Source organism: Erigeron canadensis, chromosome 4 (assembly GCF_010389155.1).
Source record: "Erigeron canadensis isolate Cc75 chromosome 4, C_canadensis_v1, whole genome shotgun sequence".
Taxonomy (NCBI): Eukaryota; Viridiplantae; Streptophyta; class Magnoliopsida; order Asterales; family Asteraceae; genus Erigeron; species Erigeron canadensis.
This window is the reverse complement of record NC_057764.1, coordinates 42548636-42574415: the sequence shown is the minus strand read 5'-3', so window position 1 is coordinate 42574415 and position 25780 is coordinate 42548636. Positions and strand designations below refer to the sequence as shown.

Here is a 25780-nt window from a genome sequence, read left to right as displayed (position 1 = left end):
TAATATGGAACTCTTTGCCAAATGAGCTTTCTACCGCGAACCTGATGTCAAAACGATATAATATATGAGTTAAATCTTTTGACATTCACGAGTTATTTACATCTTTCAATAAAAATAGATCAAATTCAATTTAACATGTTTATATTTTATATTATATATAACTAATTATTGTTATCGTTATTAGAGGTGTATATATATAACATCAAACCCTTTGTATCTATTTATATGATTAATTTAATTAATATGTTTGTATTTAATTTAATTGATTTAACATGTTTTTATCTAAATAACTTAATTAATTTGTCTTAGTATTATTGTTTTTGTTTAATTTTATTATTAATCAAGTAACAGTGTACGCGAGGATATATATTAGTCTTTTACTTCGCAATTTTGTCATGAATCCAATTAACAAATGACTGTTGTATATGTTAATTAAGTTAGAAACTCTCCTTTGCCATCCTCTAATTTTAAGGAAGGGAACCTTAAAATTATCCTCAAGTTGAAAAGATCCTGACCTTTGAATGAAAATCAAGGGTCAAAATTTAAAACTTATCTTTAAATCTTAACCTTTCATTTCATCCAAACTTTAGAGAAGTTGGGATAACTTTAGGGTATCTATTTCCCGATTTTAATTGTTTTCAAAAAGTAAAGGCTCTAACACGTACACATACAAACTACATTATCTAACATAACTTTAACAATTACTAAAATAACATAACCAAATCAACAATAAACGCAATCAGAAATTCATAATACCTAAGGTTGTGCATAAGTTGAACCCCGCTAGTGGTTATCATTAAAGATTAATTAATTGCGAATCGCACTATTGCCCTATAGTCACTCGATCTATAATATAAATTGTTTGCCCGAGTGACAATTCATACTCGATCCTATATGGCTTCTCATGACCTGTTCCATTTAAAGTTTTGAAGCTCGTACTCGAGGTACTTGAAAATACATGTCTGGCTACTTTTATTAATTAGAAACAAGACTGACAATTGTTTGAAAATTAGTACAATGATAGTCACTCAACAGACATCCTTTCTCTTCATTTAAATATTAAGTTGGTATGCTTTGTCAATTGTCACGTTTAATTTGCTCTTCGATCCCTTAAATCATGGTCAGTCAACGTGCATTGCTTCCGTCCCCAACTATATATTTATAGGGTTTTTTTTGCACGGTATATTAATAGAGTTTTAATAAAAACCTTTATTTAATTTATATGCATCATATTGCATCCTGGAGCACTACTACCGTTTCATGCAACTTGACATCGACAAATACTTAGAATTTGTTGTGGTTATCAAAATGCTTAAAAAACATATTTATGCCATTTATAAATGTGTATTTAACATCAAATGAAAAAACAATCAAGGTTTTTCTTGATCGGAGATGACTACGAACACTTTGTAGTTTGTAGTAAAATAGTAAAATGTAGTGGTCTGTTTAAGGTATTAAAAACGTATTTGACATCAATTGATGAGTTCAAATTTGTGCACTTTTTAAGTTTCAACTTTCAAGTGTAAAAAGTTTGATCTAAACTGGAATTTTTTTACAAAATAGCGTAATACCAAATTATATAGTTTCAAAAGTATATTATTTATATTTTTGAAACTATACTAATTTGGTAAATAAGTTAATTATCTATAATATTAATTTCTCCAAAAGAAAATATCGATACTTATAATAAGAAATATAAGCTAGAGCTTGACAAGTCTTTACTGGCAAACTAGAGGAGTCATGATCCGATGCGGCCATGCAAGAGTGAAGAAACCAAATTCTCTGGCCATGCTAGTCTGCTGGACTGCTACTATTGGGACATGTAATATTGTCTGTGTGAATTTGTGGGCTTTTATGGGGCGGCGACAGGACTTGAGCCGTGTATCCATCCCTTACAGGCCCATAGTTGATGGGCTCATCTTCATGATCATATATTATCCCATATTCCCATTCATCACAAAATTATTAATTTGTGAACTAGGTTAGTATCCGTGTGATGTTGACATATAATTTTCAAAAAAAGTATCCGTGTGATGTACAGTTTTATAAATTGTTATCTTCAAATGCATCAAATTAAAAAGAACATTAAGCTATTGTTGGTGCCATGGAATGAAAGCTTAATTAAAAAAATAACAAAAAATCAAAGTGATCCATCGACTAGATTGATCAGAATCAGGTCAGAAAAAGACGCTACCGGAAAAGAGCTAGTGTACATATGATATTCTTTCTTAAAAAAAGCTTGTTTCTAAGGAACCCCACGTGGCTCCAAAAGATTGGTCAATAAAATATTGATATAAATGTTAAAAAAAAAAATTTTAAAAATATTGATATAAATATTAATTTGTATTACTATAAATGTTAAATTTTTAATTTTTATTATTAGATAGACATTATGTAATAAAATATTGATTATTTTAAAATTTTGGTTAAAGTGTAAATTGATGATGGAAAAAACAAAAGATGTAAACTAATATAGACAATGTATCGGTTTAAATGATTTTGAGAAAATTGAAAATTGTGATTAGTCAATAACTATTAGGCGAGTAATCTTTTAGTATATTAAGATTATTAAGATTAAGATGTGCTTTAATTCATAAACCCACTAACGGGAAAAAACAAACGAAATGTTAATTAGGGACCAAAATTGCAACAAAGACGTGATTATTTATACCATAATTGTCACTTTGCATAAGTTTGGACCAATAATGCAAACGATATTATATCACATGGACCAAAAATATAATTCGTTATATCATATCATATATCACACCCTGCTTGCTTTTTTTCCAAGATACCTAATCAATCTATAAATATACCCCCTTTCATCTCCTCAGGCGAATAAACAAAAAAAAAATCGTTAAATTAAACATGCCGACTGATATAGAAGATGAGATCAAGGACGAAAAGAACCCTAGGCCACTTGATGAAGACGATATTGCTCTGCTTAAAACTTATGTAAGCCCAAAATTAATTAATTAAATCCCCTTTCTTTTTATAATTTTATATTATCATACGAATCCTAATTGTTTCTGCGTTTAGCTTTAATTGGTTTAGTTTATTGTTTTCTTGATTAAAAATCGGATCTTTAATTAACTGATGCTGTTTATTATTTAGTTAGATCTTAGAAGATATTAGGGTTTAGGGTTACTCAATAAATGTCTTGATTTGATATATATATATATATATAGATACAGAATATTATATGAGTTGGATAAACTAGAGATTGTGTATCTTATTAAGTATAAAGGTTTATAATTTCACCAAAACCTTTAATGGACATTCTGAAAGCTGTTAAATTTTTGCTGTTTGACTTTGAAAGCTGTTAAAATTTTGAAAAGCTTATATGAATATCTGTTAATTACACTTTGGATTCGACGGGTAAACAGTTAGATTTCTAACCAGCTGCTTATGAGCTTATCTAATTGTATGCTTTGCTACATCATAAATAAAATTGAGTTTTGTTACTACCGATTACGACCTCCTGCCTGTAACAAGAAACATAAGCAGTTTCATAGTTGTTAGACTCGTACGAGTCACGATTCGACTTGTACGAGTCGAGTCAAAACTAGAGAAAAAATATACGACTCGGACCTCCTTTTGACTCGGATTGTCTCGCACGAGACATGTTGTGACTCGGTCTGTATCGTTCCGTATCGGGAATCGGGCGAGTCACAAATACCCACCTTTGTCTAGATTCCGGCGGCTCTTCTCAGATAGGATCTGTATGTTTGTGTGAGTAATTAAGTTATTACACCGGAACTTCAATAGATTGTATAAAAAAGATGGATCTGAAATTTGGGATCTAGTGATGTATGCGTTCATGGATGAAGAAGTAGATCAACATGCTTTCATGTTGTAGATGAGAGACCAAGAGAGGTAAATTTTTTTCGGGACAAGAGGAGACAGAAAGTGGGTACAATATGTGGTAAAAGAGAATCCAGCTGTAACACATTAAATATTAAAATACATCTTCACAATTTACTACAGTAACTTTTACTCAACAAAGTAAAAGTTTTGACTTTTTAAATGAAAATATCAAACGTTGCCGCCAATACATTAAGTTTTCATACATTTATACTTTGATCAAATTTACATTTATATTATAAATTTTAATAATAAAACCTAAAATTGTTGCCATGTAACTTTTACAGATACATCATTATATATATTTGTTAAGATTATCAATATATGTATGTTTTTCACATACATTATATATTTTTGTTATATAAAATTTTAATTTTGTGACTCTTACGATACGATTCACGATACGAGTCACGATTCAAAATTTCACAAAACGAGTCGTATCACGAGTCACGAGTTGACAACTATGAGCAGTTTAAACAAGCAATTGCAAAGACGTAAGCACCGTTAGTTATTAACAAAGTTAGGAAGATTTTAGTCATTTGAAGTAGATGGAAGTTAGGGCTTTGTAGTTTTTTCGTTGTTGTACAAATGCTTGTATGTATTCAATTTTTTTCAATCTTTCAGGGTTTGAACAAACACATTTCTGTTTGTTTGTTTGTGGATTGATAACATGGTTTATTTGGTGTATCGTCTATATTATGCACTATGTTATCCTGCCGTAAACTAACACAAGGTGATGATGTATGCAGGGATTGGGACCTTATTCGACCAGCATCAAGAAAGCTGAGAAGGATTTAAAGGATATGGCCAAAAGGATCAATGATATATGTGGTATCAAGGAGTCAGACACAGGTTTAGCTGCACCTAGCCAGTGGGATCTTGTGTCTGATAAACAAATGATGCAGGAGGAGCAACCTCTTCAGGTTCAGATTGTTTTCTCGTTATTGAACAAACTTTATTTTTATCCTTTTTCTATTATCTTCGTCACCCATACTGTTCCATTTTGCCTATCAGGTGGCTAGGTGCACAAAGATAATCAATCCAAACACAGATGACGCAAAGTATGTTATAAATGTCAAGCAAATTGCAAAGGTATGCAATTGCAAATGTGAATTTATTTTCTCTACTAGGATTCAGGACTTTGATAAAGTATATATTCTAACTATCTCATCGGTTGCTATCTATTTTCAGTTTGTTGTTGCATTGGGTGACAAAGTTTCACCTACTGATATTGAAGAAGGCATGCGTGTTGGGTAGGTTATAGTGCAAATGTTTTTGCTTAAACTTATGCTTTTTCAAGGAAGTAGTTACTGATGTTGCTGCTTAAAATTGCAGTGTTGATCGGAACAAATACCAGATTCAGATCCCGCTGCCTCCTAAGATCGATCCCAGTGTAACAATGATGACAGTGGAGGAAAAACCTGACGTGACATATAATGATGTTGGTGGATGTAAGGAACAGATCGAAAAAATGAGAGAGGTAACAATTGTTCCAATTGTCTCATTTTGTGCATTAAAAAGCTTGTGTTTATCTTTTCTAGGATTGGTTGTATAATATCTTCTGTGTGACTGCAGGTTGTTGAGTTGCCAATGCTGCACCCTGAGAAATTTGTCCAGCTTGGAATCGACCCTCCCAAAGGTGTTCTCTGCTATGGCCCACCTGGAACCGGCAAAACACTTTTAGCCAGAGCTGTTGCTAATAGGACTGATGCATGTTTTATCCGTGTCATTGGAAGTGAATTGGTTCAGAAGTATGTGGGTGAAGGAGCTCGCATGGTTCGAGAACTATTTCAGGTTACAGCCAAATTTTGCTCTACTAATTGTATTGTTATTTACTTATTGTCATTACATGAGTGTGAAGACTATCAACTGAGATGAAACGAATACTTGACTCACAGATGGCACGTTCGAAAAAGGCTTGCATCGTCTTCTTTGACGAAGTTGATGCAATTGGTGGTGCGCGTTTTGATGATGGTGCTGGTGGAGATAATGAAGTTCAACGAACCATGCTTGAAATTGTGAACCAACTCGACGGATTTGATGCCCGTGGTAACATCAAGGTTCTTATGGCCACAAATAGGTATGTATATATTATACAACCAGTTTTGATAACCACCGATTTCAAAATTTTGCAAAGGCTAATTCAGATACTTATGTTTTGCATTCCAGACCAGATACGCTGGACCCAGCATTGTTACGGCCTGGAAGGTTGGATCGTAAAGTCGAGTTTGGATTACCAGATATGGAAAGTAGAACACAGATTTTCAAGATTCATACACGAACAATGAACTGTGAAAGGGATATCCGCTTTGAGCTTTTGGCTCGCCTTTGCCCGAATTCTACTGGTACGTCTCTTATTTTTGCCACTAAATATTACATTAGATTGATGGCCAGATTGCATGAAAGTCGAATGTACATTGGGTCAACATTTGTTTTTGGGTGTCTACTTTCGAAACACACATTATAGGCTCTAAACTTCTAATAACATACATCTAAGGGACCCTTGTGTGTAGCTCTTGACCAATTATTTAGGGTCCATAGCTGGTGGTTCAGGCTCCTACCCTCTAGACAATGAAGCTTCTTCCCCATCTTCTTACTCACCGACCTTGACCTCTGTTATTCAGAGTTTACCTTGTGTTGGTACCACATTTATGGCCCTCGGTCTCTCACTGAAACACCCCAAAATGCTAGTCTAGTGCTTTGCTTCCACGTTTTTCGGGGACAATGAGCTAGCTCTGCCCCCTTTATCCGAAGCAGACCTTAACTGGGCACCAGACCTGATGTGGAATTAAAAAAATGACCTTAAATGTGTTAGCTAGGGTCACCGGACGCTTTCCTATCCTGGTTAGTCTACCACTTTTGTGAAAAACACTCGAACTAGTATGTAGTAACAGATCAAAAGTTTAAAACTTTACATGGTAAAGGCGTAAAGCCTATCTGTACCAGTGAACACCCCTTGTCAGGCTCACTTTTCTTAGAGACTATGACCTTCTATATTAATACTATTTTATTCACCACTCCCACGGGCTTCACTTTGGCAGCCCTCCTTCAAATCCGCAGTTATGCCATTCCCTTTCTCGATCAATCATCCTTCTGCCGACATTCTTATAGATTATTATCAGAGTAAAAGATGAAATTTGTTTCATGACTTCAATCAGATGGGTTTGCATGAAACTTCCTCCCTGCTCCTAACAGATTGCCTGTGTATTAAAGGTTGATACACTAGATTAAAGTAGCTATCAGTGTGAGGGAATCTTTGGCAACAGAATAATGGATCTAAGGGCTGCTTAAAATATGATGAACTCATTTAGAAAAAGAAAATCAAAATTCCATGTCGTTGTTAAAATATGCTTATTTGGATTATACATAAATGCCACATCATTGTAACCTCTTTCAAACTTTCTGTTTATATCTAATTATAATATGTTTTTTCAAACTTAGCATCCCTTAAAAGAGATGGACCCAATGTCCAATTCATTTTCTTTCCATTCCCCCCCTAAATTGTTGTGTAGGTTTGAACTTGTAAGTGACATTAATTTAAATCGTGCAGGTGCGGACATAAGAAGTGTGTGCACAGAGGCTGGAATGTATGCTATTAGAGCACGAAGGAAGACGGTGACAGAGAAAGATTTCCTTGATGCAGTGAACAAGGTGATCAAGGGATACCAGAAGTTCAGTGCAACTCCTAAATACATGGTTTATAATTAATCATGGCCTCTGTAGCTGTTTAAACTTATTTTGAGCTTTATGTTAGCTGAAAGCATGTTATTGTCTCTTATTTGTATTAACTTTTATTGACAATGCATAACGTTTCTTCTTTTTATTCGGACATAACTATTGAGTTTGAAACTAGATTATAATTTTTCATCATTTGCTAATCTTTGAAAAAAAAAATGTTCTCTTTATTCTTGTCAACTTTGTAAACGTATAGCTCAAAATTTAGTTTTTTCATCAAGACTCTTCTAACCTTGTCCAAATTCCATACTACATATAGTTGAATATTAATAATGTTGAAATTGAGTCTTTAAACTTCATGCAGCAGTTTATATTTCTGGTCAATATATAAACAGAACGGTGATATTTATAAGCTACATAGCTTAAAACATGGAAGCTTTATATGCACTGGCAAAGAATGACCAACCCGGTTTAGACAGCTGGATTATGCCAAATCTAAGAACTAGAGAGGGTAACCTGGTTTCTAACTTTTTAAACCACCTGGCCGTGATGATGCAGCTCAAGATAGCCAACTTTGGCCCAGTTTTTGTGTTTTCTCAGGTTGAATCAGTTCGATTTACACTTCTAGTGCTAGGTACATGCCATGACACCATTCAAAGCTCAAATCTCTAGATACATCTTGCAAATGTAAAAAATAAAATAAAAATAGTAGCCTATTGCCAAGCAAAGAATCAAATCATGTTAACTTTTTCCCTTAAAATCTTGCAAATCAAAGAAGGCCAACTGTTTTAAAATCCAACGAAATATTGCCAAACTGTGCAGAAACAAGATAATCATATAGAGATATGCCTTGAAGATTGACTCTTAACTGCAGAGTGGTTGACTTAGAATCTAATCTCCTAAATAAAGGATTATGTTCCATTGACACAAACTTCAAACCAAGATAAAACATAAATTAACCAAAATTGCCTCCTAGTCAATGCAAATAAGCAGACAACCATGTTCCCAGTTGTTTTGTCCTTATTACAACATCCCAATATTTTACTTCATTATCTTTTATACGCATCTAATTAACAATAACTATATATAAATAGATGCTATAACAGCTTGTACAGTACAAGTAAATGGCCTCAAATCCTTTCGAGTATATATACACGTATGTTCCTAATTATGTGTCCCTCAGAAATCAGCTCCACTTCTGTGAAGCTTCTTTCCCATTATTATTTCTTCCATCTTATAAACAGTTCTATCAGACCTTTTTATCATGGCAATTGTGCTTGCTAAAGTAGGCCATTCAAAGAGAAAGGGTAACTGTGTAACACGAAAATGCGCTTCTTTGGTCAAACAACAACGTGCCCGTATATATATTGTTGGTCGTTGTGCTACCATGCTTCTATGCTGGTACATCCAAGGCGACGATTAGCACTTTTTCTCTTCAGTTTAACCGACACATATACATACATATATACTTACTAGCTCCTATTTGAACAGACAGTTATATGTTACTACTTTTTTTTGCGAAAGCATGGCCTTTTTGACCACCTCGTTTGTATTTCTCTTTTTTGATTACCATGGTACCCAGAGCTCATTTAATCCACATAGTTCAAACTATCTGCTAGTTGTTGAAAAAGTTTTCATATCTTTTCAAGCAATCTTTGCACTTGCCTTTTTTCTTCCTTCGGTAGCAACGCCGAAGAAAGTTCCCTTTATGATAAGAAACTTGGAGCATCATGAGACATGGCCATAATGAAACTATGAAAGAAGCTGAGATCAGTTCGGCTACTCAAAAGGGAGGTTTAACCATGACACCTTTTGAGTTTTTTTAGATCTGCAGATCTTCTTGTTCTCTCCAATGCCAATTGTATAATGAAAATTGTAAGGAAAATGTATACATTCCTTGTTAAAATATCATACATTTCCTTGTGTAAACCATTACATAAATCTGTGCTTTGTGAGATGGATTTTATGTATCATGATTCATGAATAACAAATACTTGAACGTTCTTCCAACATTTTGTCAAAAAGTTGACAACTTAAAAGGGCATTATTCTGGTTTTAACGTCTAATACGCAGAGTCAAGCAGATAAACATCATGCAAATGCTGATGACAAATTGACAAGTAACATAGACACAGAGGTGAATGTATCTATACTAGGATAAAATTATTATGATACGCTATGAAACACTCTGGCAAAACGCCCAAGAAAATAGACAATGTGGAATAACTCATTGCCAGCTGCATAGCTCAAACTTCACTACATAAAGAAAAACCTGTAAGAAAATCTGCAGCCCATGAGAATCTTAGAGGCTCTTGATATATTTGTGCAGATTTCATTACATTACAATATAAGAATCAAATAGTCAGAAAAGAAGATAAAATAAGCTTACGGGTAAAACAAGAACTTTTTGTTAATAAGATCTGTATGTTTACTAACTCGCACATTGAAAGCATTAAACATTTTCTTGTTTGTTAGAACGGAAGATATTGCTCTACTGAGAATGGCTACAGCTTTAAATTACCAGAGTCAACTGTTTACAATTACATGAGGTATATTCATATCCAATTAAAGCTTCTACTAGACTACTACGACTCTTTTACAATACATAATGACGTGGAAGATTTCAAATTGCTTTATAAACCATATGTCCGGGCAAAATTTTGGATTGCTTTGATTTGACATCATTTCTCGATCCAATCACTGAAGAGCAGCATTATATAGATAGGCACATTAACTGCGGCAACAACTGAAATCACTTGGAAAACACGTACCAACCTCCGGATGACCATTCTAACACTTGACTTGTTGGTTTTCAAAGGTCCCAACTTTGCAGTGGTATCTGGGCCCAGTTGACCTGTTACATCTTGGGGCATTGTAACATTGATCTCTTGCATTATCTGTTTTTTGGCTGTTGATCTCATTGTTGCATTTCCTCTGAAACAGGAAAAGAAACAAATAATGCAACTTATATCTCTACAACCTGATTATCATACCAGTTGCTCAAATAATGGCAACTTACCTTTCTATCCTCTCAGTTGATTTTGACGGAACTATCTTTGTTGCTTTCTTGATTAAATGCATTGAACCTTCGGCATCCCAGACCATCTCATATTCACAGTTATCATCTTCGGTTTTCTCTTTGGTGCTATTTCTGAACATTCCTAACATATTACTCATAAAGTCACCAACATGTAGATTAATGTTCAATCCATTTGTTGGCCATAGAAGAATGACAAGAAGAGTGACCAGAAATAGCACAATATACCTGAATTTCACCAAGTTACTATTAAGTAATTAATGGAGGACAAAAATATATTCAATTGTAGCTAAAACTACTTTGTTCAAAAAAAATAAAAAACTGTAACTATAAGTTACCATATGTAGATAAAGGTTTGTGCTGGAAGGAAACACAGATGAGTTGATACGGCATCTGATGCATTAGAAACTGCAAGTTTACTTGCGGTTAGTAGCATGAAAGATGGATACAAGTTTCCCTGCTGCCAGCTAATCGTCCCTAGAGTTTGCTACACAAATTAAAAAGAAATGAATTAGATGTCATGACATCCAGAGATACACTGTGTTTGATGTTAAAAAATACATACCTCTATTACAGTCCCATGTTTGGCTGTATGAGGAACATTACACTGATCGTGATCATGACCAGAGAAAACGAGTACCTGTGGCACAATATATAGCTACGTCCTAAGCTGTTTCGTGTGACATAACTTAGAATCATGATATATGGAATAAAGAAAGAGCATACAGGTTTGATTGAGTCTAGCAACCTGTTTGATGTTTGTTGTGAAAGATAATTTTGATACCTGCATCAGTGCCATGTTATAAAGATTGCACTAAGAAGAGAACAAAATAATGGGATAGTATGTAAAACTTACACAATTTCCCGATCATCAGCAGTACGAGAAATTCTCTGAACATGAAAAACTGAGGTTAATGAGCATCAACAGAAACCTTTTTTTTTTTCTTTTTAAAATGGGGCGTCAGTAGAAACAAATGGAAAGTTAGACTTTGATGAAAAATATACAAATTACAACCTGATTAATAATAGGGGAAGAACGTTTAGAACCACAAGAAGTCCAGTCAGGACGATAGAGTGGCATATGAGTTAATAAGACCCTCGGACGTGAAGCAGAATCTAGAGAAACGCAGAAGATATGATTAAAATTGCATATCGCCAGTAAGACAAGCATGCCAATGAGTGCTACGTACCCCTAGACACACTTTTAACAAAGTTCCATGAAGAAGAGGTCTGGTTTTGTTGTGGATGACCTACGCATAACACATCATCACTAATTATCATTTTTATGATTCATAACTAATGGATAACTTATTTACCATCCAGTGTCTGGGCATCAACAGCAATAAATTCCACTGCTCCTGCTGTGAAGTTATAATTCCTTGAACCAAATTCCTTTTCATAACGGCTGATTACCTATCAAGTCAAAACAATGCTAGGAAAATGAGTTATCAATCATGAAATACCATAACAATGATACGATAACCATTATCATATGTAAACAATATCAAGATAAATTGAGTACACTGATACAAAAACATAGAAATATACCTCAGGATTGCGAGAGTGATGTGCTGCATAACCGATATCATGGTTCCCTGAGAGGAAATATACTTGATTATTTGTGATCTTTTCAAGAGTCTTTATGTCAAATATATGCCTAAAACGATTCAAAGAGTCCTGCCATCTGCAACACCGTACGAAAAAAATGAGCTTTAGTGCCAGAATTTTTTTAAAAAAATGTAACAAAGACATGTAGTTTTCGCCTTACTCTTCATCGGAAAGAAAAGGGCCACCATCAAAATAATCACCCAAAAACAAAACCATGTCAGGTTTGAAAGGCACTATCGAAGCCAGCATTGCACGGCGCATAAAGATATCGGTATAGAATTGTACAACTTCCAATGTCAGTGACTTGGGAGCTAAATGAAGCGATGTTTTATCCATGAGCTGTTTGGGACACCAAAAACAGTGTAAAACAGCTTGGACAAACATGTAACTCACAGCAAATGTTATTCGAATGATGAACTACCTGTGGATCAGTTATCACTGCAATTTTCACATAGTCACCAGGATTATTGATTGTATCCATCTAAACATACCGACAAAAAAATTAGTCCCAGCAAGTTATGAAAAGTAACATCGAGTTGACTTTGCAAAAACCCAATAATCATTAATAAGAATAACACTGATAGTTGGGAATGGAAAACCATGCTGCTTATTAGAGACAAGGTCAAAAAGCACATTGTATATGAAATTGGTGATGGTTTACAGGTGTCAATGTGGTATGATAAGTGGTGTAATGAAGGCTCTTTATGTGAGTTCATAACTAAAAGGGATTTGTATGATGCCAGGTTGGATAATAACAGCAAGGTAGCTGATATGGTTACAAATGGGAGTTTAGTTTGGCCTGAGGGATGGTTGGAGAAGTTTCCTGTTCTAAATAGAATTAATACTCCAACTATCCAAGGAAATAAAAAGGATAAAGTCCAGTGGATTTCAAGATCAAATCAAAAAATGGAATTTTCAATCAAGCATGCTTGGATGGATTTAAGAGATAATTGGCCCAAGGTGGACTGGAAGAATGTGGTTTGGTATAGTCAATTGATTCCTAGACATTCTTTCATTTTGTGGCTGGCGATTCAGGGGAGACTCATGACACAGAAAAAGATAAGCAGATGGCAAAAACATGATAATTTGCTATGCACTTTCTGTAAAAGCATGGCAGATAATCATAATCATTTGTTTTTCAATGTGAGTATGCTCAGAAGGTTTGGAGTCATATGAAGAGCTTGACATTCAGGATAAAAAAATAGTAGTAATCTGTATGATGTTGTGACTGATATTGCTGCTGTGAAGTCCAAGAATAGTATTGGGCTGATTGTCAATAAATTGGTTGTGGCTGCAACAGTCTACTTTATATGCTATGTAGTCAATTTCGGTGGTATACCAGTGGTATACCAGTTTTCGGTCCTCCACTGGTATACCAGTCAAGATTTCTGTCCAAAATTTCGTTACCGGGATTTTCGGTCAAATTTCGGTCCAAATTTCGGTGGTATACCAGTTTTTTGGTTTTTATTAATTTTTTATTTTTGTCCAAACTTAAAATACAACATAAGAAACACTAACTTCTGCAAGTATTAGCACTAATCTATCAAGTATTGACACTTTTAAGCTTGACTTTTGATATTTAGATTGAGTATTTAATTAATATAACTGCTATTTGTGTATAATTGTGTTTGTTTTGGTATATATATAATTATATATTATATTTTACATAATATTAAAATTACCGAAATATCACCGAAATTACCAAAATTTCGTATACCACTCCTTGACCAAAACACCGAAATTTTGGTCCTTAACTACTTAGTTTATATGGCAGGAAAGGAATTGGAGATTATTGAAGGAGGAAAGGAGCTGGAAAATTTTATGTAAGAGTATTAAGGAGTGTATTAGGAATAAGATGCTATCTTTGAAGGTCAGAAATCTGTAAATATGTTACACATGGCTGAAAAATGGAACCTAAGATGGAAGAATAACAGACTGGTTGCTAGTTGAAGTTCAGAAGATGTCATCAAAGGAAGATTCAAGTATAGATAGGATTGTATGTTGATGTATTGGAGAGATTAAAATGCTTGTTTTGTATACTGTGGTTAGTGCTTGGGGATGTACAAGCTGTATTCTACCATTTGTACATATTTTTTTGATATAAATATAATTCACAGTTCTAATTAAATTAATAAGAATAAAAGTGACAGATAGTTGTACAGTTCTATGACATAGAAGCATACAGAAAGTAACCTCTCATAACTAGAAACCTGACTACCTGAGGGATACCTTTATATCAATAATCATACAAAAGAACTTTTGCCAATTACTTAGATCTCCAAATGAAACAAGTGCCACAAATTGAGGCATTGTCGGTGGTATATTATTGAACTTGCAACACTTCCTCTATCACATAGTTAGGGTACATCTAATTTTGAAATCTAATATTGTACTTTGAATATGTTTTCTCTATTTGCAGTACTTGTTACAACTAATATGCATTTACAGAAATCTCACCAAATAAGTTTGATTTTGAAACTATTATTGGTTGCGTTTAGAATAGGAGAGCGTTATTTCAACATTTCCTACTACGCTTAATACAGTATATATTGAACAAGATGTAGCATTATGATCAGAAGAAAATCAAATATAATAAGTTTACAAGGTAGCTAAATGCAAAGCAGTTAGGGTTCTCCTACAACAGGTCTCCAAGTTCAAATCTTTGTTTCATTTGTCTTACCACCCCATGAGGCCACCTAGCCCGGTTGTGGCTGGTGTTTAGGACTTTAGTCTAGTCCCACTGGTTTACAGGGTATAACTGGGGTCTTGGTAGTTGGTAGTTTACCTTTCAGAAGCACTTGGTAGGTAGCTCTAAATGGCGTTCTCACAATTAACAAACAAAAAAAAAAACAGAAGTTACATACCATGATTATTACCATTTCTAGCTGGATGTAGGTTCGGACTTACTATTTTTGTTTTGAAATCTAGCATACAAGATCATTTGACTTAAATAAACAAATGTAGGCAGACAAATATAACTAAGAAAAAGTAGAAACGGGAAATGGTTAATGGAAGTAAAAATGATATTAAAGGCTTAAATCTGAATCTTAATTGAATCCATATCGTACACTCTCGTACTATAACAAAAACTGCCCCTCTCTATAATCCACTTAAACTGACAAATACTCCGTTCACTTTCCATAAAAAAACTGGATCATGATCACATTAGCATTGGACGATCTGGATTAAATGGACATTACCAGACTAGTATTTGTCAGACTCAATTAAAACGCTTTACAATATAGATAACTATTCAAAAGAACCATTGGTAACTATCTGCCTATCTAGATCTCCGCGTGCAATACCGCAAAATGTGACATTTCTTCTTGGTACTAAATTTCTAAAACTTCCTCATACCCTATAATACATGTTTTGCTGATGTACATACTAATGAACTTAAAAATGAATAAATAACGTACACTTTAAATCAACTAATATTACCTTATGAGCATCAACACTAAATAAGTTCATTCATTTTTTAAGAAATATTATCATGTGCCCCGAACACACAAATTACCAAAACCCATCTACTATTAAGTCCAAAAGCAGTCTAATTTATTACAGTTCAACATAAACAAACCAAATTTAACCACCTGCTTGCTTAATTATCAAACTAATACCTTACTAGATTTATGTATTAATTGATCATGATGTTTATAACAAAAATATACAGATCATAATTAACTAAGTGTTACCGTTTTAGTGCATACAGCAAAACCAAATGAGATTTAAAAATGTTATTGAAGATATAAAGTGATTATAAAGAGACAGTAAAAACTGTGAAAAATAAAAGAAGTTACCGGGGGCCATGAGCAGGACCAATAAGAAGGAACCCAAAAGGCAAATTTCTCACCGTAGAAAAGTGTAGCAGCCCAGAAAATGCATAAAAACACTGTCAGATTTGAACAAATCATCTTTTTTCTTCTTTTTTTTTTTCTTTCTCTAGTTGTTAATTACTTAATTTGATTGACGTTTCTGTTTTTGTTTCTTTTTCTTATATAAGATGTGTTTGTTTGGTCTTCAATTCATTGACCACATTTTTTACTTCGTTGTTGTTCGTTTTCTTAAATTTTACTCTTTGGTAAGTTTGGTTTAGTTATCGTGTGTTTTGTTTTTTTTTTTTTCTTCCGTGCATCTCGGTAAAAGTAGTTTACTTTTAGTAAGTTAAAGTCATCTTTGCGTATAATCTTATCGCTTCTGATTAATATGTCCCTTTTATTTTAAGATTTTGATTTTTATAGTACCATGTTATGCATTTTTAGATTTCTTAACAAATAAGATACAACTATTCCAATAATAACAATGAGCATGCTTATGAACAGTGTTTTTTTGTCCTTTTTTGCTATTTCAATATATATATAATACATGTCATACTCTAAACAAAAAACACATTTGGTCTAACGGTTGAGGTGCTCACCTTTGGGAGTGAATGTGGTCTTGGGTTCGAAACTTCCCCTAATTTTCTTTTCCCCCATTTTATTTTTAAAAGTTTTTTTTTCCATCTTGTCTCCTTTTTTTTCCCCTTTTTCTTTTCAGCCATCCTTCTTTTGTTTCTTATTCTTTTTGCCCTTAAAACTATATAAGTTGATTTTTTTTATTGTTAGTTTTAAAACATCCTTTTAACTTTTCTTTTTTAAAACTTTTTTACATTTAATAATTTTTCCTTTTATAATATCTTGATATTTTTGACTTTAATTAAAAAAAATTTATATATTCTTCTTACATTGTTTGCTTTTACATATTTTTTTTAAACCTTTGTTCTTTTTTTTATTAAATCGTTTTTACTGTTAAATTTTTGTGAACAATTTTTTTATATATAATTTATGTTTTAATTGTTTTTATTTTTTTTTTGGTACATTTTTTTTACTCCTTTTTTCTTATAATAAGTTTTTTTTAACCTTTAAATTTCTTTTCTTTTTTCGCAAGGTTTGTTTCACATATATGTTTTTTGGTTTTTGTTTAGTATTTTTTTTATTTTTACTTTTTGTTTTTATTTCATTTTTGGCTTCTTTCGTTTGGGTTTGGATCGAGAAATATATTTGGACGTGATTATCATATTACCCTTAAATAAACATTTTTTCTATTACCAGCAACATCGTGCATCCATGAATATTGTTGCCCGCAAATGCGGGCGTTGTGCATACTAGTTGATATACAACTATTGATTTTTAGTGGCAAAACTATTTTATTTATTATTCAGTTAATACTTGTGCATTACCTTCATTCAATGAATTGTAAAAGTGGTGGTGTTACACGTTAAGATGGATGGAAAACCTTTCACTATTTAATTTTTTACTAATCTTCAAAATTAACATGTGATTTTTGATTTTTGAGCAAAATATATTACCATCTCTACTTGCAATTTTGCATGTTGGTTAACGAAACTATTTTTGATTGATAGTACTGTATATACCAAAACGAAAGTACATATGTAAATAAAGTCAATTCAATATTGGCTTCTTCAAATAATCAAAAATTTGTCTCACTGCTTTCGACATCAGCTTCTTTATTCTCACTTCATATTTAATATTTTTCTATATTGTTTGAGACATAATGACTGATTATAGGTTGGCGTCATTCATAAGTAGCTAATTAGTCGAAAAATGACGGTGCAATGATGGTCATCGATAGAAATATGACGGTGTTGTTTACTTGGTAGTTGGTACGTACTCAACAAACTTAGAAAATCTTCCCTTTTGCATTAGCTTAAATTTGATAAATTTCTCATATCTAATCTTAACTAAAAGTTTGATACATATATGTCGAATATATGTTGAGAAATGAGTATCGGCTTCAATCTTAGCTTTGATTATATTTGAAAGGAAAGGTATTTGTGTCATAAACAAGGGACTATATCTGGACAAATAAATAAAGAATAAAGGGAAGGACTAATTGTTGTTACTCAAGATGTTGAAGGTTGAAAGGAGAACATTGTTGTCTATATAATATCATCTCCTGCAACACATATTGTAGTAGATTAGACCGTTACAGCCACTATAATGTAGCCGTTTTGTGTGTCTTCGTTTCTTCATCAATTTACCTCACTATGAGTTTTTTGTATTTGTTTAGCTTAGGATTCATCCCACTTTTGGGTATTAAATTATGTATTCATGTTTTGTTTTAAAACTTTTTTTTATCAATAAGACAATAATCTTAATCTAAATCTGATTGTTACTTTGTTGTTTAGTATCTCCATCTATATCTATTTCTCAAATTTTATCAATATAGATAAAAATTGTCTTAAACTAAGTTTCCTTTTTACATGTATATCTTGGTCACTCATTCTAGTATATAGAAAACTCGTCACTCATTCATTTGATCAATATATTCTTGGAATTTTTACATAGTTTGGGCAACTTATCTCTTTTTATATCTTGTTATTAGCTAAATTATTTAATTACTAACAAAAATATTTAATTATAAATGCCGGGAAATAAAAATGCAAGTTTTAAGAAAAGATTATACTGAAATTAATCTGTAACAATTTTTGGTCATCCAAAATGATACATGTTTTTATACAGATGTACGTACTCGATAAAAAAAAAAACCGATACAATAAATGGCAAAATATAATCATGGATTTATCAATGCCTATTGTGAAAGTTGAAGAAGGTGGCCTAGTTGGCCCTTCGCATCATATCATAGTTAAAAATATATGTCAGAATCTATGGTACTTTTCTAAAGAAAAAAAAAAAAAAAAGAATCTATGGTATATCACTATGTTTGTTATCTAAATACGTATATCCTAAGATTTGTCTCTAAGTAATGATTAATGATGATCGTAAAAAGATTCATTCTTGAATATTTAGTTTCCCACCAATTTGCAACCTGGTAATAAAATAAGAAGAATATGGCGAAAGTATACAAGTTTAAATTGACTTATGGTTGTAATAAGACTATTAATTTTGAAAATAAAATGTGAGCTTTTCTAATAGGTATCGACATATATGAAATAGGACTAAATCAAAACACGGGACTAGATTCAACTATTAAATTAAGTGACTAACTGAAATCGATATAAAGATTTATATATGCAACAGATCGAGTCCATTAATTTGATGGAGCAACGAACCTAAGGATGATAGTGTTAGGTTGCTTTCGTTGTTGCTCCTCGACATACATGTAATCTTTGGTTTAATTTCTTTCCTTCTGTATGTACATGTTGGTACCTCGTCTTTTGGGAGTTTGGGAATTGGGAATAAATATTTTCCTTACCAAAGAAAAACACAAGGGGTTTTAAACTTTAAAGCCTATATATACCCCTCTACTTTACTTTCTATAATAATAATAATTATTGTTGTTACATTTATTTTCATTTTGTAATCAATTTAATATTCATACAAACTGATGTTGTGCAAATTCTAATTTGATTTAACACAAAATAATTAAATTTTATGATTTGGCCATCACTATACATCATGGATGTAAGATTCTAGTTTAATACTCGTACAAATTATGCTTATCCCATTATCGTCCTCTATCTACATTAGGAAATAAACAACCATTATACCCTTCAACCGAATCTAAATTTATTCTTAGAATGAAAGGTAAAGAACTTTCAGGCTTTCATGACTCTAAATTTGCTGCTTTAATTTTAGCTAATTTTATCTAAATATCTTTTAGAGGGCCTCATATCTTCACCTCCTTTTTCTTATTTCCACGCCTCAATGTATTATAACTTATAGACAATGTAAGATTATTCATTGCACTGTGAATGGGTATAGTTATGAAAAAAGATGTAGAAATATACAACGATTTCTTTAAATAAAGCTTAATATTTTTACAATTATTACTCTACCCGGTGCCGGTAGTCCGGTACCACAAGTGGCAGTTCTGGGCCGGACTAATGCACATACTGTTTAATTACAAATCCAATTTTTATGGGCCCTACAAACCTGCTATAGTAAAAAACCATTTTTGAAGTATAGACAGGAAATTTTTTATAAAGTAATATTGACCAATTCTCTTTACATCCTCATTGATATTTCCAATCAAACTTTAACTCATATCATATTGTTGAAAAAACGCAAAGATACATTCAATGTTCGGTAGGAATCAGACACAAAACTTTCAATAACAGTAAGAAAAGTAAAAATGTTTCCATCCCTTTCATGCTCATAATTAAAAAACTTTTATCATGGATTGCCACAATTTAAGCAGCAGGTAACTACACTCGATATATTATAGTCATAGTTATTAACAATAACCACAATGATAATAATTGTATTAGACTACTAGTAGCAAAGGTGGTGTTTATTCTTTTTCCATTAATAGAAAAAAGGGCCCGTTGGCCATACAGCTGTAAATGGTTGAATTTTTCTATTATCAGTTAAACATAACATTCGAAAACAAGGATCAAATTGAGATTCCCATGCCACATTCCCACCCCTATATGCTATCACAAAAGTTTCAACTTTCAAATTAATCGTTGAACTAAAAGGTCTCACCAAAACACAACTATTGTTCATACAAGTCGGAAATAGGGTTAAAATATAGAAGTAAAAATAGACTTAATCCGTCTCGAATAGGACCACAACAATGCACATGTAATAGACTTATGTTTGATACAAAACATATTATGAAGATGATCATTGAGGAATGGTTTGGCATAATAAAGTATGAGCTGGCTTTGTATCATTATTGGGCAATGCAATCAGATGCTATAAAGAGAGATTGTGAAAGATGCAAAAGAAAAGAAAAGAACATCTTTTTCACCCACTCCACCCATTGATTACAACACACAGAGACACACACACGCACGCATAATTATCACTTTGTAGGGAGGGGTAGGCAAGGATCTTAATCCATCTAAATAACCTCTACTACTCTTATCATCATCTTCATCATAAAAGTAAATCCTTAATCTGCATATCTACTTTTTACCTTTTCTAATAATGATCTAGTACTAGATATGATGATGTAATTTTTCCTTAAATTTGTCACATAGTAATCCTATAAACCTGATCCGACCAATCGAACCGCAATCAATACAAGCCTGCTTATCTCAAAATCTAATTATATTTGATGTTAATCTTCTCGAATCAAATTCTCACCAGGAAATGCATCAATGCCAAAATTAGCCTACACATGATAAAAGCATGAACTCCCGATATAAATTTCAATAGATAAAACATATAACCGTCTCTAGGTGTTTGGGACAGTTCATCGAAAGTGCTTAATAGATTAGCTACAAGTCAAAAACGTATAGACGGTTATGACAAGCAAAATCTTAGATACTCGCTAATCTTCCAAGGTTGATTTCACGACATGGCAATGTCTACGGTTGATAAAGCAGCAATAGCAAAACAGGCCTAAACATTACTCGTAAATAAGAGCAAACAACACATGATCATTGATTCCAAATTGATGAAAGGACGAATTGATTGATAATTGGTTTAATTAATTTATCCAACTTCTTGTCTCTAAAAATCAAATTTCTCATTCTTGCCCAAATGATAATAGTCTTAGATCATGTTACACAAGTAAATTCAACACAAAAAGAAGAAGAAAAAAAAAACAAATTTCAAGACGACGACGGAGAAAAAAAATTCGGACGAGGAGGTGGAGGAAGTAGTTGATGAGTCGGATGCACATGATTATTACTACTAGTCTGACTATGACTCCCTGTTGTCCCTGTAACAAACGGATGCCTTAACAACTGGGCGGCAGTCCACCGCTGCGCAGGATCCCTCTGCAAACAGCGAGAAACAAAATCACGAAACTCACGAGAGGCGGTTGCAGGCGCCTCTGGTGGTTGTGACATACATATAGCACACATAAGACTAGCCCAATCACCTTGCCTACCTACTGCAAACGGAAAGCGTCCCAAATAAAATTCCAAGATGCTAACACCTAAACTCCAAATATCACCAGCATAACCGTCGTATTTTCCGTGATTCAAATCGGTATTAATTCGTTCAGGACTCATATAAGCAATAGTACCTACGGAGGAATTACACGGATCCATAGTCTGGGCTAGAATTCTACTAACACCGAAATCGGCAATTTTGACTTGTTTTTTGGAGTTTATGAGTAAATTGGAAGGCTTAATATCACGATGTACGATTTTTCGACGATGTAAGTAATAAATACCAGATAAAACCTGGCGAGTTAGATCAGCTAATGAAGCTTCATAAGCTATATGTGTACCTTCTAGAGAACCTCCGTCCATATATTCAAGTAAAACCTGGATCTCACCGGCGTGATCAAACATATCATGACATTTCACGATGTTTAGATTATCAACATCACGTAAGATCTCGATTTCACGGCAGATCTGACGGCGGACGTCGTCTTCGTGATTACCGTAGATCACTTTCAGAGCGAATAACCGCCCGGAAGGACGGTGGAGTACTTTATAGACCGTGCCGCCGCTGCCGGAACCGATTCTGTTCATCCTGTCAAGTTCCGATAGGTTAAACGGTTGTTGTATGGTTCCGGTGGTGGTTTGTGAGGTAGTAGGGGCGGAAGACGGTGGTAGAGGGAGAGGTACGCCTATTTGTGGCGGTGGACGTTGTGGTAACGGTAAGGTTAGGTCAGGACGACGGCGTGGACGGCTGCTGCTGCTGCTGTTACGGTTATGTCCGGAACCGGGGGCGGCGGCGGGGAAAGGTGGCGGTGGTTGAATCGGTTTCATGATGTGGAAATGAAACCCTAGGCTTTATTGATTGATTGATTATAGATTTATAGATTTGAAGAAATGAAATTGGGAGTGTAAGAATTATAATGAAATTGAGTTCATGATAGAGCTAATAGATAGATAGATAGATACAATTAATCGAATTTTATTCGAGACAAAGTGATAGAGAGAGAGAAAGAAGGTTCTGGGAAGAAAAGGGGAAAGAAAGACATGAGACGATGAATCCATCCATATATATGCATGTATTTATATTTATTTTTATTCTTAGATATATTTATGCGTGTAACGAATAAATGAGTAAAACAAGACCAAGTAGTCCATTCAATTCAATTCAGTTATTAATTTATTATTACTATACTATTATGAAGAAAAAATGTTAAAAAGGTCAAGTAAAATCATTCTATTACTTTAGTTATATAATAATTAAAAAATGATGTTATATGTTGAATTTTCGAAAACGAGTAGAACTATAGTTTTTAAGTATTTTGTTAAACATATTGATCACGTGTATTGTCGTATATCGAATTTCGCAAGGTAGTTTGATGACTATATGTTCTCTTACGTTTACAAGGATATATTATCTAAGTATAAACTTGTTTAGTATACATTTTGAAAGAAAAGATACAAAAATAATAATGATTATACCCCTAACCAAATTTACAGAATTCGTTATAAGTTAACAACGAAAACGACTATGGAGTTGTGGCTATTTAGGTCTATGTGTAGAGTATTCTCGAACTAATTCAAGCTGATTCGACGCCCTAACAAGTAACAAGTACTCATCGAGTATTTTTGCCAACGTACTCGAACTAGTTTTACAACACTAACTAGATATATTAAAATCAGATACTATCTTTATCTGAAAAAAGTTATCTTTATACATTAGTTTGTTCTTTTAGATCAATTACAAAAATAAAATAACTTATAGGTAACATGAATACATCTAACCTCTCTTATATATCACTTTATTATTTTTAATAAAATTGGCTACTATTGTTTGTTCAACGTATTTGTAAATAGCATACAAAGTTAATGAATGGATGTTTCAAATAAGATAGAATATTATATCCTAATTACAAAAAATTGAGTTATGAATAGTATAATAACTAGATTTTAGACATGTGTCCAACACTGGACACGATACTTACGACATTATTAATATTAGATATTAATACATTATACATTCAAAGTTGAAGATATAAGTGGATACGAAGTGTTCAATTATTATGACAAAAATGTTAAGCCAATAGAAAGAAAACTAATGTAATAAAAGAACATTGGAAGGATACAGGCTTCATCATTTGAAAGACTTCTTTATGGAAGAAATTTGTTGTAGTGTTTTTTGTCTTTTCATCTTTGTCACATATTAACACCTTAAAACCCTTCTCGACTTAACTCGAGATACTGCAATGTACAATTGTTCGTGTGTGAAAACCGGGCTTTGTAGATAGAAACCGATTTTTAATAACATTGTAAAATTAATTATTTTAGTTTTTTGGTTTTTATTAGTTAAATAAAATTATGTAAAAAACTAAATGATTACATCAGAGAGAGTCAATTAGATGAAATCGAGCGATATGATTGGTTAATAAGTCATTAGTTCAACTATCTTTTAGTATATATTAAAATTAAAATAGTACAATTACTATTAAAATCTTAATATATTTACATTAAATTTAATTTATTTTTAATTAATTATTTATATATATATAATAGAACATATTATTGGATATATATTAATTATTATTTTACTGGATAAATATTAGCTATTATTCTATTGGATATATATTAGTTATTATTATATTTGATTATTATATTAAAATTATAGGGTAAAAAATGTAAATTGGATATATATTAGTTATTATTTTATTAGATAAATATTAGCAATTATTCTATCGGATATATATTAGCTACTATTATATTTGTTTATTATATTATAATTATCGGGTAAAAAGTGTAAATTTGTGATTATAAACAAAAAAGTGTAAATTAAAGTCAAAATTGAAAACAAAAGTCAATATTAAGAAATCGAGAGTTGTGATTGGTCGATAAGTTATTAGAGCAACTGTACTTTAGTATAATAAAACATTTATCTGCTATTTTTTTATATTTCAATATCATAGTAATTATTTGAGAAAGGAAAAACTAAAAAACTGTAAAACATAATTAAGTTTGACGTAATATATTGACATTACATCAAATTTGACGAAAAATAAATAAAGTTTAGTAATATGCCATCAATAATGATATCAACTCCGTGGTCATGAATTCATGATGGCCTTAGTTATTTACGCAGCAAACTTGATGTTTTACTACATGTATTATTGATAACGTGAATATGACATATCTACCAATATATTAAAACATGATTGATATTTTTTTAAAACGACATATGACACATTATATAAATGACACGTGTTACTTTTTATTTTAAAAATTTTAAAATAAATAAATTACTTTAAATAAAATAAATATTATTATACAATAACTACTACATAGATAACTATTAGTTGGAATTTGTATCTAATTGAAATTCTAAATTAAACCTATTTGTTGTTCTCCATATCTAATTAAAATTTTAAAGTTTATCTTATATTTATTCTTTGACATTAAACTCAACATTCATTAATCGTTCAAGCAATCTTAGCAATTCGACAACGTTGCCTCAACCAGAAGCACAATCATACCAATGCAAAGTTGCTCATATATAACTAAGTAATATCTAAGATGATACTATCGTAAATAAGATAAGTTTTAATTATATTGTTTTAAGTACATTGGCTATGTCAAGTTTTCTTGGTTATTGTTATTAGTTAGTTGATGATTATTTATTAATAGACGGAAAATGATCCCTATACAACACTTTTTAGCCATACACAACACTGTATGCATTATACAGTTGTACAGTACAAGCATATAATGCATATATTTGTTGTGTATGGCTAAAAAGTGTTGTGT

The 25780-nt window shown here is 32.4% G+C and overlaps 3 protein-coding genes across 5 annotated transcripts; 1 reads left to right on the top strand and 2 right to left on the bottom strand.

The window, feature by feature from the left end:
- The first annotated feature begins 2793 nt into the window (after positions 1–2793).
- On the top strand, positions 2794–7687 carry LOC122595112 (26S proteasome regulatory subunit 7 homolog A). Its single transcript, XM_043767424.1, has 9 exons — positions 2794–2955; positions 4614–4787; positions 4879–4956; positions 5056–5117; positions 5200–5344; positions 5440–5658; positions 5763–5944; positions 6034–6209; positions 7415–7687. The coding sequence occupies exons 1-9, from the start codon at positions 2869–2871 to the stop codon at positions 7570–7572; spliced, it is 1281 nt and encodes a 426-aa protein (XP_043623359.1). The 5' UTR covers positions 2794–2868; the 3' UTR covers positions 7573–7687.
- A 2337-nt stretch (positions 7688–10024) lies between these two features.
- LOC122595876 (uncharacterized protein C630.12) lies at positions 10025–16149 on the bottom strand. 3 transcript variants are annotated; one of them, XM_043768345.1, is made up of 13 exons: positions 15984–16149; positions 12605–12664; positions 12344–12522; positions 12124–12259; positions 11892–11988; positions 11766–11825; positions 11591–11691; positions 11432–11466; positions 11302–11359; positions 11141–11215; positions 10914–11062; positions 10558–10803; positions 10025–10472 (listed from the first exon to the last, which is right to left on the bottom strand). In XM_043768345.1, exons 1-13 carry the CDS (start codon positions 16095–16097, stop codon positions 10220–10222), a joined length of 1563 nt encoding a protein of 520 aa, XP_043624280.1. In that variant the 5' UTR covers positions 16098–16149; the 3' UTR covers positions 10025–10219. The 3 variants fall into 3 exon arrangements, with proteins under 3 accessions (XP_043624280.1, XP_043624281.1, XP_043624282.1); XM_043768346.1 differs by lacking the exon at positions 15984–16149 and adding an exon at positions 15048–15077; XM_043768347.1 differs by lacking the exon at positions 15984–16149 and adding an exon at positions 14969–14981.
- Positions 16150–21562: 5413 nt separating this feature from the next.
- LOC122595296 (mitogen-activated protein kinase kinase 5) lies at positions 21563–23026 on the bottom strand. The gene has a single exon (XM_043767638.1). It carries the CDS (start codon positions 22817–22819, stop codon positions 21707–21709), a length of 1113 nt encoding a protein of 370 aa, XP_043623573.1. The 5' UTR covers positions 22820–23026; the 3' UTR covers positions 21563–21706.
- Between the last annotated feature and the right edge of the window lie 2754 nt (positions 23027–25780).

Bases quoted from the DNA above. Each gene is read 5' to 3' on its own strand.
- LOC122595112 (XM_043767424.1), top strand. From the start codon at position 2,869: ATGCCGACTGATATAGAAGATGAGATCAAGGACGAAAAGAACCCTAGG. The intron at 2,956-4,613 runs GTAAGCCCAAAA...TGATGTATGCAG, and splicing joins TTGCTCTGCTTAAAACTTAT to GGATTGGGACCTTATTCGAC. The intron at 5,345-5,439 runs GTAACAATTGTT...GTGTGACTGCAG, and splicing joins AGATCGAAAAAATGAGAGAG to GTTGTTGAGTTGCCAATGCT.
- LOC122595876 (XM_043768345.1), bottom strand. From the start codon at position 16,097: ATGATTTGTTCAAATCTGACAGTGTTTTTATGCATTTTCTGGGCTGCT. The intron at 12,665-15,983 runs GTAACTTCTTTT...CGGTATGTTTAG, and splicing joins GGTCCTGCTCATGGCCCCCG to ATGGATACAATCAATAATCC. The intron at 11,826-11,891 runs GTAAATAAGTTA...TGTTATGCGTAG, and splicing joins TGATGCCCAGACACTGGATG to GTCATCCACAACAAAACCAG.
- LOC122595296 (XM_043767638.1), bottom strand. From the start codon at position 22,819: ATGAAACCGATTCAACCACCGCCACCTTTCCCCGCCGCCGCCCCCGGT.